The sequence below is a fragment of the Crinia signifera genome, chromosome 2, assembly GCF_055691185.1.
Source record: "Crinia signifera chromosome 2, ASM5569118v1, whole genome shotgun sequence".
Lineage (NCBI taxonomy): Eukaryota > Metazoa > Chordata > Amphibia > Anura > Myobatrachidae > Crinia > Crinia signifera.
The window spans coordinates 88607507-88622469 of NC_139218.1; the positions used below are offsets into that span (position 1 = coordinate 88607507).

The 14963-nt window shown below is 43.1% G+C and overlaps 1 protein-coding gene across 2 annotated transcripts in view; it reads right to left on the reverse strand.

Annotated features, from left to right (window-relative positions):
• ASMTL (acetylserotonin O-methyltransferase like) overlaps nt 1-14963 on the reverse strand; it is a 62944-nt gene that overhangs the window by 20470 nt on the left and 27511 nt on the right. For both annotated transcript variants that reach the window (XM_083172536.1, XM_083172535.1), the window contains 2 exons: nt 13683-14079; nt 2669-2831 (listed from right to left, as the gene is read on the reverse strand). In XM_083172536.1, the coding sequence (XP_083028662.1) occupies nt 2669-2831; nt 13683-14079 (560 nt within the window). The remainder of the gene's footprint in view (nt 1-2668; nt 2832-13682; nt 14080-14963) is intronic.

Here is a 14963-nt window from a genome sequence, read left to right on the forward strand (position 1 = left end):
TCTAATGGTGACGTTACCGCTCCCCAAACAAGCGATCTAAGTCTACCTTGAAAAGTAGACTGACTTTAAGGGTACGAGTCACAACCATCTGAGAATGGCTCCTCAGCATTATGTTTTAACATGCTTTACTGTATTGCACTATTAATGTTCTCTCATTTGTTGTTTTTTGGGCACATTAAACAAGAACATTAGAGAGCAGTATCTGCGCCTAGGACAGTATTTTTTTGGTTGTATATGTTTATCTCTGTGTGATTGTTGATTCATACAAACTGATTTCAGTCCATAGGCAGCAATTAGCGCAAAGATTTATCCATTATCCTCCTTGCACATTGTCAGGCAGCAGAATTTCATATAGTAGCGGCAACATGAACACACTTGCTTTCCTTTTTATATGTAGCAGTGTTTCAGTAGATAATAATTCTTTGCTGTTGTTCCTGGATCAGACTACATGTCCGACTGCTGTTTGTCTCGGACCTTATTTTATGAATATTTTGTATTACACTTAGAAATAGCCACTGCAAGAGGGTAAAGACCCATACACACTAGACAAGATTTGAAAGATTTCGCTCATAAGGGGCCTTCTCAGCAATATCTTTAAAAAACGTGTCTAGTGTGTACGCTCAATGTCTTTAATGATGCACGCTCCAGCGCATTGGTTATGAACTCCCGTCAGATGAACATGCAGGTCAATTTTGGCTATATAACCAATGACCTACATTAGGAGTAGCCCAGGTGACCTCACTAAACAATATCATTCAGTATGTGTGCACTATAGCTTTCACCCATGGCCACGACAATAGTTAATGATATCAGCAATGCACACTAGACAATGTAATGATCGATTTGGATCTTCAGAGCGATTTTGTTCATTATATTGCATAGTGTGTACGCTCTACCTGACGAAAGATGCTCAATCCCGCAACCCCCTCTGTCATCTGTGCATCATTAGCAGATCATTACTTAGAGCCATGCTGCAGAATGCTGTCATATAAGGGGCTTTCTCTGCTAAAATAAGGACAGCGTGGGTAAGTGCTCACTCACTTGTGGCGACATGCTGAAGTGAAGAGGGAATGAGCGTTTGTGTGAAAAAAAAACCCGTAATACTGTTCATACATTCTTAATATACACATAAGGATGCAGCAATATGTACTCATTCAATGAATAAATACTGTGCATATTGTTTTGGGTCAGTAAGTGCTCCTGGTCAGATTTATGTTTAGCCTGCAGCACACTAGACAGTTACTGTGGATTTCTGTATAGAGTAGTCAAAGTCCAGCGCTGGTTGTAGTATCCTATGTTATATCTTAATAGACTTTAAGTGTAACAGAATTAGGAGTACCATTCAGTATCTTATATCCTAGTTCCCAAAACTAATGTCTAGGCTTTCATCTAAACATCGCGGATAGCATGAAGACTTCAGCATAAATACACCAATTTTTAATAGCGTAAGTGAAAATGTTTGTACTGCCTGCTGGGGGTTGTGCTGTAAAGTGGCATGAAATGTTTACTGATAACACTATGTGCTAATTCCAGACTATCTGAGAACCCACTACAGGGGGTACATATACCTTTTTGCAAGTGACTGCGCTCACCCGCTTCCAGCTGTAGCTCCTTCTGCACATTCCACAATATTAGACTATTCAATGTTCTAATCACACACTGTAGAATATTTACAGTGGGCTCCACAGGTTCGGCATGTCGCTTTTATCAATTTATTTTTATTTAATACTTCACATCAATTTTTATAATGTGTCCCCCACTTGCAAATTACCGAATAAGGATATAACCAGGCAATTCTAAAAGACTTTAAATCCACATTGCATCATTTCCATACAACTTCTGTCTGTTCCTACAATTGTGTTCTTGTTATAAATTGGTTCAAAAACAAAATAGTGATTACACGCTTTATGGGACAGGGTTCCCCTAGGTACAATGGCCATCACACCCCCACCCCATGCAGTTTAAGTGTTTTCAATTATTGGTTATAAGCCCTGATTTGATGATTGACAATTTAATATAATATTAATTATCATCATCGGGTGTGTGTGTGTGTGTGTGTGTGTGTGTGTGTGTGCTGGAGGTTAGGTGGTGGGGAGGGATGATTAGGTTTAGGCTGCTACAAGGCAGGATTAGGGTGGGGGGTCGGGCGAAGTATACTGTACTTACCTGACTACTGTCAGGATTCCCGGTGTCGTATAGATGTATACCTTTCCAAAGGCTAGTAACACATAAATTTCACTACCATTTTACCATAGATAAGTGAATCTAACAAGTGTGCATTTTGCCCTACTAACAAACATAACAAGTATATGATAACATAGATGAAATAAGTAACTATTCATACCACATAAAGCCATACTGTATAACAGTGGCTTAACAAGACTTGCTGTACAGGTCCAGATGTAAATCTTAGCGACAGTTCCTACGGACCTTGGCAGTGTCACCTTGTCTAACTGTATGCCAGGTATCAGGAACATACTGTACACTTGGCTGGCTATGGAAACTTTATATGAACAATCTGTGTACACTGAGAAGTTTAGTAACAGTTTTGCTTCTAAAAAACAATTCCATACTACAATACTTCCGATTTCTGACAGATTTTTTGCTTTGATTTTGAAGTCTTCAAGACTTTAACATTATAGAGAAATAAATTACCACTAAGATTCACCTTGATGAGTTTTCTCTAGCAGGCCAAGGGCAACACAGGCATCAAGAAGCCTTTCAGTTCCATGTACAGAAGCATTAATCTTTTCCGCAATTTCCATGGCCTTCAGCGCACCTTTATCTTTCAACTTATCAAAGACCTTCAGTTTAGATGCTGCAAACAATGTCTAGAAAAAAAAATAGAGCACAAGCAGAGGATGGAGAGGGCTCGCATTTATCTACATTGTGCAGCTGGACAAGGTTAGGACTGTTGGAGGTGTGTACAGATTAGGCTTTAAAAGACATCATTTTCTAGCTATAAAAATATATCTAGCTCTATATATATTCGTGTGTGTGTGTGTGTGTGTGTGTGTGTGTGTGCGTGTGTGCGTGTGTGTTTGTACACAACAGCGATTGTCTCCAATGTACCTTTTGTAAGTTTTGTTTAAAATAATTCAATAATAAAATACTTAAAAAAATAAAAACAAAATTATAAGTCGATAAAAAAAAAAAAGGTTTTAAACCTATTCTCTACTTTCAAAAATCCACTACTTCTCTTTCAGGAAAATGCTTGGTATTTTTATTTTAGGTACCTCTGGCAACACAACTATAGTCCTATCTGTTTTGTACATTAATACTTACAGGATTGGAATAATGTGGAAAGGAACATGTCAAGTAACTGGTCACCGACAAATTCAGCACAAATGATTCAATACCATAAAAACTACACAGAAATGACAGCATATTTTTGGCATTTCACTCTTATAATTAGGAATACGGTCATTAGGTCGGCGTGCATTGGGTTTACCACTGACACATGAAATAGCTCAACAGGGTTGGACGGTTGACACTGGGAAGGTCGTCAGTCAAAAGGCTGACATGAGTTTTCATGTTTTTTGTGTGCTGACAGGCAATATTTCATGCCCTACCATCCACTACGGTGTGGCGGGAGAATAAAATAGACGGTCTCCATGTCGATTATGTCAACATCCGTGAGAAAACACATTTTTTGACTGTCGACCTTCCCATTGTCTACCAAATGCTTGTGTCAACCTTCCAACCCTGTCAACCTATTTTATGCATCGACCTAAGCCATGTGGACCTAATAGGGATCGACCCAATGACCCATATCCTATAAGTCAGGGGTCTTCAACCTTTAAGACAGCGTGGGCCACCTAAAAAAATCCAGTGAAGCCCGGGGGCCACTAAAATCGCCTACGGAATTTCGGACAGCTCCATAGAATCACAGCTCCCCTATAACGTCAGCACAGTCCTTCATAGATAATTGGCATAGCCGCCCATACTCAGCACATAACCCCCCCCCCCCCCCCCCCCCCACACACACACACACACACAAACAAACACACACACCCTAATAGTTATCAGCAGCCAATTTGGGTTCCAGTGCAAACAGTAAAATATGTGCCCCCCCCCCCCCCATATATAATGTGATATTAAATAAATTGCACGCGCCGTAGGCGCGCTCCCAAAAACGGGTGTGACCTAATTATAAGGGGCGTGGTCTAATTATAACGAGTGTGAACTAGCAGGAAAACAATTACCTGACACCTCTTTTGCAGCCTGCATGACCAGACATTGGTTACCGCAGGAATGGTCTTTGTCCTCACACGCTTAAGTTAACTGAAGGCTGCACAGTGACATATAAACATGAAGGCCCACACAGTGAAATAGTATGCCTCACAGATCAAACCCAAACAATGAAAGGCTACTTAAATCAATATACACTGTTACACTGTTTATCCGTAATGCCCATTACACATTGTGCATCACACCATAGTGTCCATTAGACATTATGCCACACACCGTAATACCTGTTGTACATTATGTCATACACCATAATGCCCATTACACATTATGCCGCACCGTGATGCCCATTACACATTAATCCACACAAAATTATGCCCATTGCACATTATGCCCCACACTGATGCCCATTATGCCACAGACCATAATGCCAGCAGTACTCCTGCTTATACATATGATGCCCCAGCAGTGCCCCTCACCTAATGCCCCAGCAGTGCCCCTCACACACAATGCCCCAGCAGTGCCCCTCACACACAATGCCCCAGCAGTGCCCCTCACACACAATGCCCCAGCAGTGCCCCTCACACACAATGCCCCAGCAGTGCCCCTCACACACAATGCCCCAGCAGTGCCCCTCACACACAATGCCCCTCACACACAATGCCCCCAGTAATGCCCCACACACAATGCCCCCAGTAATGCCTGCAGCTTTGCCAGGTCCCCTGCTCCCGGCCAGATGTACCTCCTCATCCTGCAGCTTTGACGGGTCACCTGCTTCCACCATCCATGCCTCCTCCTGCAGTTTCGCCGGGTCCCCTCCGCCAGCTGTGCCTCCTCCTCCTGCAGTTCCAGTGCCGGGTCCCCTGCTTCCGCCAGCTGCGTCTCCTCCTCCCGCAGCTTCGCCGGGTCCCAACTTCCCAGCTCGTGACCAGACATGCCTCCTCCTCCCTCAGCCGCGCTGGATCCACTCCTCTGCCCTGCCTGCAGCCAATGGAAATCGGGTAGGCGGGACTCCATTACACTGCCTCCCTCGGCAGCATTTTCCTTTACTTAAAAAAAAATAAAAATCCTGTGCATGGCGGGCCGGCGGGCAGGGGGCCACTGAGATCAGCTCCGCGGGCCACTCGTGGCCCACGGGCCATGGGTTGAAGACCCCTGCTATAAGTAATAGAGAGAACACAGCTAACCTTATATTTGGGCACCTGGGTATGTTTAAGCTTGTATCGTGGAAGGAATCTAAGAAATACACAAAAGGAAATAACCTGGTGCCTAAAACGATACACAGTAACCCAATTCAATTTGATGCTTCTAATTAAAATGCTATGGCTAGAACCTCACCAATGAAAGTAAACAAATATTTGTAAATCAGGTTTACTCAAAAGTGCTAGAAAAAATCTAATAAAAGCATGTGTTGTGTGCTTGCTTACATCCAATGACAGTGCCCATCACCTGATCGTCATGTTGCATAGCTAGCTGTGGTGTAAAGATAAAGCTTTTTTTTAAACTGTAACATCAATACCAAAATAGCCGGAGCTGCAGAAAACCAGCCAAACTCAAATGTATTTTTTATTTTTTGTAAAAGCTATAATCATTTGGTTTTGCATTGTAAACTATTGCGGTTTAAAAAAAAAAAAAGTCCTGAGTTGAACTGGCATGCCACACCTCCGGTGTACTCAGACTGTGGGCCTAATTCGGACCTGTTAGTGCAGCCAAAACCATGCTACACTGCAGATGGGGCTGTGTTCAAACTGAAATCTAAATTGCAGCAAGTATTTACCCTACACAGAAACAAAAAACTCCCTCAAATCTACTCTCTGCACATCCCGTAACAAATGTCCTTGCTTTTGTTACTGTGTTAAAACATTATTATCAGACTTGTGGTGCACACCACACCAACTAGGGCAAGTAAACTCAATGCAAAGCCTAAAAGGCTGCCGTAACGGAATGTTAATTCAGGTAATGATGGCACACCGCAGGATCCTTTTACTTTGCACCCCCATAGAGGTGAGCATTGAACCTGGTTCATATTAAAAAAAAATGGTTTCCGCTTCTGTATTGGTGGGTGTATTACTGTATCTATCATACTTGGATAGAGAATAGCTGATAAATTCATAGAACCTCCAATACCGCATCACATGATAAATCTAGGTGTATTTTTATAATAGGGCTAAATATATTAGGAGGTGCATAGTAATTCCTTTCGAATAGGTAACTTGACTGATCATAGACTGACTCATGATAGACAGTCATATGGTCGACCACTATTGGTAGACAGTCACAAGGTCGACAAGGTCAAAAGGTCGACATGGTCAAATTTTTCAGCCGACATGTGCATTAGAGAATAAAATAGTGTGCCGAGCGCAGCGAGCCCGAAGCATGGCGAGGGCAAGCGGTACCCTTATACTTATCGACCTATGTCAACATAGACACCCTAAAAACTCAGGTCAACCTTTTTCCATATCAACCATTTGACCATGTCGACCTTTTACCTGTCGACCTTTAGACCCTGTAGACCTTGTGACTGTTGAGCATTAGTGGCCGACCATATGACTGTCTATCATGAGTCAGTCTATGTTTTACCATAACCCCTGACAAGTTACTAAAACCAAATCCGCCACATAGAAATGTAAAATATATTAAAATATTAAAATCACCATCATTGTTTTAGACCAGTGGTTCTCAAACTCAATCCTCAGGACCCCACACAGGTCACGTGTTCCAGGTTACCTAGTAAGAGTACTGTGTATTACTAACTTTAACATTTAAAAAATCAACAGGCGACCTGGAAAACATGAACTGTGTGGGGTCCCGGGGACAGAGTTTGAGAACCAAATCAATAACTAGGTCCAAACCTCGCTCAAAGAGCCTAGGGCTGGTTATGCTGGGGGGGTCTCAACGAGATTTTGTTTCAAAAATTTTACCAAAAACCTAACCCTCCCGTTTCTTTAACCCCTTCCCGACATTTGACGTATATATACACGTCATGGCCGGGATGTACTTCCCGACACATGACGTATATATACGTCATGACTTTAAACTGTCACCGCGTCTACAGTTTAAACATGTCTGCTGTCCCTGACAGCAGACATGTCCCTGCATGCCCAGGGGGGGCGGCGATGCCTGCCCCCCGTCGGCGATCGCTTCAATGTGAACAGCCAGTCGCAGCGTTTTCCTGTGTTACCGGCGAATCAGACGCTCGGTAACACAGGGATCAATCACCGCCGGGTGGGGGGGGGCGTGAGGGGGTCACCGGTGATGACCACACCTCACCCCACCTGCCCCAAAGGCTGTGATTGGTCCGTCGGACCAATCACAGCCATGGCGCGTGATTTAAACTAACGGTGACTGCGCTGCAGACGCCATTCCGGTCTGGAATTGCGTGCAGAGCGGTCACCGTGCCAATCTGTCGTGATATACTGACCTGATCCTTGCCTGATACTTACCTGATCACCGCTGGTAGCGTGCTGCCAGCAGCTGGATGCTTCCTGGATCTTGTGACTTCCTGTGTGCTGCTGCTGCAGTGTCATAGAGTCACAGATAGTGAGAGATAGTGAGAGATAGTGAGAGATAGTGACAGACAGTGATAGAGAGTGCTATATTTTGTGTCTGCTGCCCCCCCTTTTGTGCTGATCAGTATATCTGTGCTGATCAGCAACTTTTTGGGGGTGCAGGTTTTTTTTTTTTATATATATACCTGTCAGTTGCACCAAAGGTTGTGCTGCCTGTGCAACTAACTGCCGCCCCCCCTGCTGCCCCCCCTTTTGTGCTGATCAGTATAAACTAAGTGATCAGCACCTTTTTTGGGGTCCAGGGTTTTTTTTTTATATATATACCCTGTCAGGTTGCACCCACAGTTGTGTGCCTGCTGCCCCTCACTGCTAATCAGTGTTGCATCACTGCATCACTGATCTGCAGTTTTTTTTTTTGGGAGAGTGCAGTGGGGTTTTGTTTTTACACCCACGTTGCTTTTGTGGGTGTCCTGTGGCCGCTGAGCGCTGATCAGTGACATACATCACTGAACAGCATTTTTGGCACAGGGTTGATATAATTTTTTTTCTGCAGTTTTTTAAATTGTTTTTTTTTTTGGAGAGTGCAGTGGGGTTTTGTTTTTACACCCACGTTGCTTTTGTGGGTGTCCTGTGGCCGCTGAGTGCTGATCAGTGACATACATCACTGAACAGCATTTTTGGCACAGGGTTGATATAATTTTTTTTCTGCAGTTTTTTAAATTGTTTTTTTTTTGGAGAGTGCAGTGGGGTTTTGTTTTTACACCCACGTTGCTTCTGGTACAAGAATCTGGCCGTGTATATCATCCAGATGTCACTGTATAACGCTTACGTGATATTCCGTTCTACCAGCCAGAGGGGGACATTTATGCACTTTCAAGAGGAAGTCATAAAGGGCCTAATATTTGGGAACCAGCAGGCAGAGGGCCCCAATACTTCTAGTACTGGCCCCCGTATTGTACCAGGGCAGCATTTTCCTAACGAAATCCCCTCCACTGCAAAAAAGGGCAGGACACAAAAAAGGTGCAAAGTTTGCTATAAAAAGGGAATAAGAAAGGATACTATTTTCCACTGTGAAACTTGCCCCGACAAACCCGGCCTATGTATAAAGGAGTGTTTTAAAATATACCACACATCTATGGATTATTAGGTTCATCATTTCACCATGCTTCGGGGGTCTTGCTAATGCCACATAGCACCCACCATTCATTCCACCAGAATCTGTGCTGCAAAATCCAAAAATCACTCCTTCCCTTCTGAGTCCTGCCATGCACCCAACTGGTATTTTTTGGTCACATATGAGGCATTGCCATACTTGGGAGAAATTGGGGCACAGATTTTGGGGTGCTTTTTCTCCTTCATACCTTATGAAAATGAAAATTTTTGAGCCAGAACTGCATTTTTGTGTAAAAAATGTAATTTTTCATTTGCACAGCCCAGTTGTATCAAAATTGGTGAAATCCCTGGGGGTTCTAAATGTACACTATAGCCCTAGATGAATTCCCTGAGGGGTGTAGTTTGCAAAATGGGGTCACTTGTGGGGGGGTTCCACTGTATTGGTGCTTCGGGGGTCTTGCTAATGCGACATAGCACCCACCAACATTCCACCAGAATCTGTGCTGCAAAATCCAAATATCACTCCTTCCCTTCTGAGTCCTGCCAATTTTTGGTCACACATGAGGCATTGTCGTACTCGGAAGAAATTGGGGCACAGATTTTGGGGTGCTTTGTCTCCTTCATTCCTTGTGAAAATGAAAAATTTTGAGCCAGAACTGCATTTTTGTGTAAAAAATTTAATTTTTCATTTTCACTGCCCAGTTGTACCACAATTGGTGAAACCCCTGGGGGTTTGAAATGTACACTATACCCCTAGTTGAATTCCCTGAGGGGTGTAGTTTGCAAAATGGGGTCACTTGTGGGGGAGTTCCACTGTATTGGTGCTTCGGGGGTCTTGCTAATGCGACATAGCACCCACCAACATTCCACCAGAATCTGTGCTGCAAAATCCAAATATCACTCCTTCCCTTCTGAGTCCTGCCATGCACCCAAATGGTATTTTTTGGTCACATGTGAGGCATTGCCGTACTCGGGAGAAATTGGGGCACAGATTTTGGGGTGCTTTGTCTCCTTCATTCCTTGTGAAAATGAAAAATTTTGAGCCAGAACTGCATTTTTGTGTAAAAAATTTAATTTTTCATTTTCACTGCCCAGTTGTACCACAATTGGTGAAACCCCTGGGGGTTTGAAATGTACACTATACCCCTAGTTGAATTCCCTGAGGGGTGTAGTTTGCAAAATGGGGTCACTTGTGGGGGGGTTCCAAACTTTTAGCATCTTATGGTGCCTAGAAACCTACATGGTGCCTAAAAAATATTCTCATAAAAAGGAGGCTCCAAAATCAAGTAGGTGCTCCTTCTATTATGAAGCCTGTGGTTTGGTCAACGTGCACACTAGGGCCACATATAGGATATTTATGAAATTTCACCTACAATTGCTAAATTTTCCATTTTTTTACGACATTTTGGTATTTTTCACAAAAAAAACACAGACTGTATCGACCCAAATTTACCACTAACTTAAAGTACAATGTGTCACGAGAAAACAATCTCAAAATCACTGGGATAAGTAAAAGCAAAAAAAAGTTATCCCCACTTAAGTGATACATGTCAGATTTGAAAAAAAGGGCTCTGTCAGGAAGGCAAAAACAGGCTGCAGCGGGAAGGGGTTAAAAAAAAAAATTGCACAAAAATGCACACTCCCATTACTAAGAAAATCACCAGAAACTGCAAGTGATTTCTGGCTTGGTCTAAAAATTGTCATGTGCAGATTTAAGCAGTCTAAAATAAATCGCACCCTATTACATCTTGCCCAGAATCTGTAGGATAGTAAGGGTATATTCACTAAAACATCTATAAATGAAGCTACGATTCAGATTCTGTCCATTATTTCTCTATTGCCTCCTTGAAAGTGATAGCTAGAATCTGGGCAACATCACCTCTTTTCATTTTTAGAATATTTAGTAAATTTAGCCCATAGTCTTGCTTAAAGCACAAAAGAAGAAGTCTGTCTAGTAACTGCAATGACTTCCTTTTACATTCAACTGTCCACGCAGCAGTGATCAGCTAATGAGACTCTAGAAAATCAATGTGGGTGCTACAGTATATTGCTTTTAGTTACAAATAATAAATATGCATTTAACATGACATACGTTAATATGTGTGTAGTGTATAAATTGACATTTGCATTCTCCAAGTGATAATCTTGTAAATATCCCAAAAATGTCTGAAAATACTGGCCCACCAATTGCAACTTGGTGACCTCATTTGGTGGGTCCCTGACACTAAAGGGCACTGACTAGTATCACTATTGGCGGTATTCAATGAGCCTGATTCGCCAGGTTTTTATGGCGAATTTGTGCTGTTTGGCGAATTTCTGACAAAAACGGTGAATCACCCTATTCAATGACCACATGGCGAATACATTTGAAGGTTTTTTTCGCCATGATTCACCGAGTAGCAATCGCTATCTTTTTATGGTGAAGTGGAATGTGAACTTTTAAAATAAAGTGTTTTGTTTTTTACATTTGGTGTAAAAAAAATCAGGAATTTTATTCTGAGGAGGGGCATGCTATTTTTATTCATGTGCTGTAAGCACATGAATATATATTTAATTTTAAAAATAATATATATATTTTTATTTATTTATTTATTTTACACAGCAGCCAGCAGGGGGCGCCGGAGCCGAGCCGCTCATTACATATTCATATATTCACTGCACGATCATTACGATCGTGTGTAGTGAATATACGCCCCCCTGCTGGCACCCCCGGGGGGGGCAGCCTGTGCTGCCTGGCACCCGGGGAGCCCACCTAACCCCCCACAAAGGTCTGGGCTAGGCAGAGAGACTACCATCTCTCTGCCTGGCACCGTCCTCAGGCTCCCTGCGGCAATCGCCGCAGGAGCTCATATTCGCCAGTCAGGGTCTCGCTGCCCCTGACTCGTTGAATACCGGAGCCCGCCGGCTCCGGAACGTGGCGAATGTGCAGCGAATCCAAAAAAGGATTCGCTGCACCTCGCAGGTATTCACATTGAATACCGCCCATTGTATCAGATATATCTGTGAGCACCATAAACTACATTAGGGGTGAAATTTAATAGGATGAGAGATTCAGAAAGTGAGAGATTTGGTAAGAAATCTCCAGTTTTTTTAAAGCGGCAATCATTTACACTGCAAAATCAAACTCATTTTGCAGTGTAAATGATTGCCGCTTTAAAAAACTGGAGATTTCTTTTCAAATCTCTTACTCTTTGAATCTCTCATCCTATTAAATTTCATTCTTTGTGTATTTTATACAATGTCACCTCATACTGCATACAGTACATTTGTGCATTTGTTCGCACGTGGGTTGCAAACAGCTTCAAAGCTATACCTTAATTGGTACTTGTTTCCTAGCAGGGCGCCCACTAAGCTATTTGGGTACTTGTGTAGTTTCACGGCGCCAGTAGATCGCATGCGATTTGACATCTGATATCGCATGCGATTTACTATCCATTTCATTACCCCACTATCCACTAGGGCGTGGAGTAGATTCTATATAGTGTGGCGAGCGCAGCGAGCCCGAAGCGAGGGGCCATGGAATGTATTTGACGGAATTGCATGCAAATGGTATGCAATATCGTGAGTCGCTTTGAAACAACACCCGTGTCCGCTCGCCATGCTTCGGGCTCGGTGCGCTCGCCACACTATATATGTAAAATCAACTCCACGCCCTAGTGCAGTGATTCCCAACCCTGGTCCTCAAGTACCCCCAACAGTGCATGTTTTTCAGGTCTCCACACAGAATCACAGGTGAGATAATTAGCTCCACCTGTGGATCTTTTCAAATGTGCCTGAATAATGAGTGCACCTGCCAGGTGACCTGGAAAATGTGCACTGTTGGGGGTACTTGAGGACCAGGGTTGGGAACCACTGCCCTAGTGGATAGTGGGGTAATGAAATATCGGATGTCAAATCGCATGCGATCTATTGGCGCCGTGAAACTACACAAGTACCGCTATTTGCTTAGTGGGCTATTCTGCGTGGTGAAATCGCATTGCACATCGCATCGCATGGCTTTTTGTGCCTTGCGATGTGTGCAATGCGATCTCAGTAGTTAATTAAGTTAATTTATTCACTGCACCCTGAGTGAAATCGCATCGCACATCGCATGAGATGTGAGGTGTGAGGTGAGATGTGAGGTGAGATGTGAGGTGAGATCTCAGTAGTTCGTATGGTAAAACACCTAAAACAGCACCACTCTCCACATCACCCCGAAGTGTGGCGAGCGCAGCGAGCCCCGCGAGGGGTGGCGGAAAGAGTCCTCCGACCTTTTCATACCCCCACTATCCACGTCGGCGTAGAGTTGATTTTATATAGTGTGGCGAGCGCAGCAAGCAACCGAGCCCGAAGCGTGGCGAGCGTACGTGGATTACTTTACATGTATTCCGCGCCCGCTTTCCACACTATATAAAATCAACTCCACGCCGACGTGGATAGTGGGGGTATGAAAAGGGCGGAGGACGCGTTCCGCTGTGCTCGCCACGTTTCGGGGTGGAGAGTGGTGGTGTTTTATGTGTTTTACCATATGAACTACTGAGATCGCATATCGCACATCTCATCTCATGCCACAAAAAAGGGCCATGCAATGCGATTTCACTCAGGGTGCAGTGAATAAATTAACTAAATTAACTACTGAGCGTCCGTAGGAAATCTGGGCACCCTGCTAGGAAAAAAGTACCCCTTAATTACAAAGTGTCCCAACAAAGGAGCAATTCCCTTTTCTTCGCCTGGTTCTTGGAATGCTTTATAGAGCTGCTGTTTATATTTTGTAATGATTAGAATAGCCCTTGGTGGCCTTTCCCCCTAAACCATGCCACGTAATAGCACCTTTTGGTTTGTACATCTTTAAAATATTAGAAATCTTTAAAGCAAAAAAAAAAAAAACAGTACCTTAGATGCTTTAAAGCCATCCAGAAGTTCATTTATTTTTGAGGGTAGTTGCTTCTGTTTAGTCCTTTCTTCAATGCCATTTTGAAGCACTGTAGTACATGGTAAAAGGGATCCAGAACTACAGGCTAAGTTCTTAAGCCCTTTCTTCCTCTCATGAGTCTTGATGGGTGAAGAGCAGTCTTTTTCCACATCACTGAGGTTCTCAAAGCTCTCAACATAAGGAATAGAGTCATGCTTTACCCTCTGAATGACTTGTTTAGGTGGTGGGTAGTAGAGCTCTACAAGTTTTTTGCAGAAGTGATTCAGGGGAAAACCAACTACATTTAGGAAGTCTCCATGTACACTCTCTACTAACATTCCTCCAAGAGACTGGATCCCATAGCCACCTGCTTTGTCCCTACAAAAACATTATTTTAGTAAAACTGCAAGTCACTGAACAAAATGCAAGCTTAAATAAATAGGCACAACATTTAATTGACTTAATGTCCATACTGATGATTGTAGAAAGAATATTTTTCTATATATAGTCTCAATACCCCATGCAGTGCGAGATGTCTGATGTGAGCAAGTTTAAATGGTCCATGCAACTCTGCTAAAAATGGCCATCTTGTTTGCTGAAAATGCAACTAGGATTAACAAGGAGACTGCTAATCAATTTGATACGCAACATTTGTATATTGTTTGTGACTGAGTCTGTATACAGAGTAGAACAGAACTTGTATTGGAAAAAAGCTGTGGCTGCTACAATGTTATACTTCGTAAACAGGTTCGGAGACTCATTCGGACACAGATATACAAGTGTCATATCAAATTAGCAGCCTCTGCGCGTCCTAGTCACATTATGTTGCAATGCTATCCTCAGTACCCCTGGCTGCTAAGTTGACAGCATTGACGTGTGAGTTTTTGTAAAACACTACTCACATATATTTACCTACATTACCTGTAGCCATTCATGTCCCCTTGCCCATGTAGGCATCAATGATAGCTGTAAAAGCACATACACTTCTTCGGTGCGAATGAGCGGGACCAGGTGACCCTGTCATTGTAGGAGCCATCAGCCAATTAGTGAGCACCCCTGAAGGAGGTCAATCAAATTGTCCCCATAGGCTTCAATTGTAGGAAGCACTACATTATGGGCCTGATTCTGGTTCACTCACAAAAGCAAATTCTCTCTCTAATGGACAAAAACATGTGCACTGCAGGGAGGCAGATATAACACATGCAGAAAGAGTTAGATTTGGATGGGGTTTGTAGTACAAACCGATATCTATATTGCAGTGT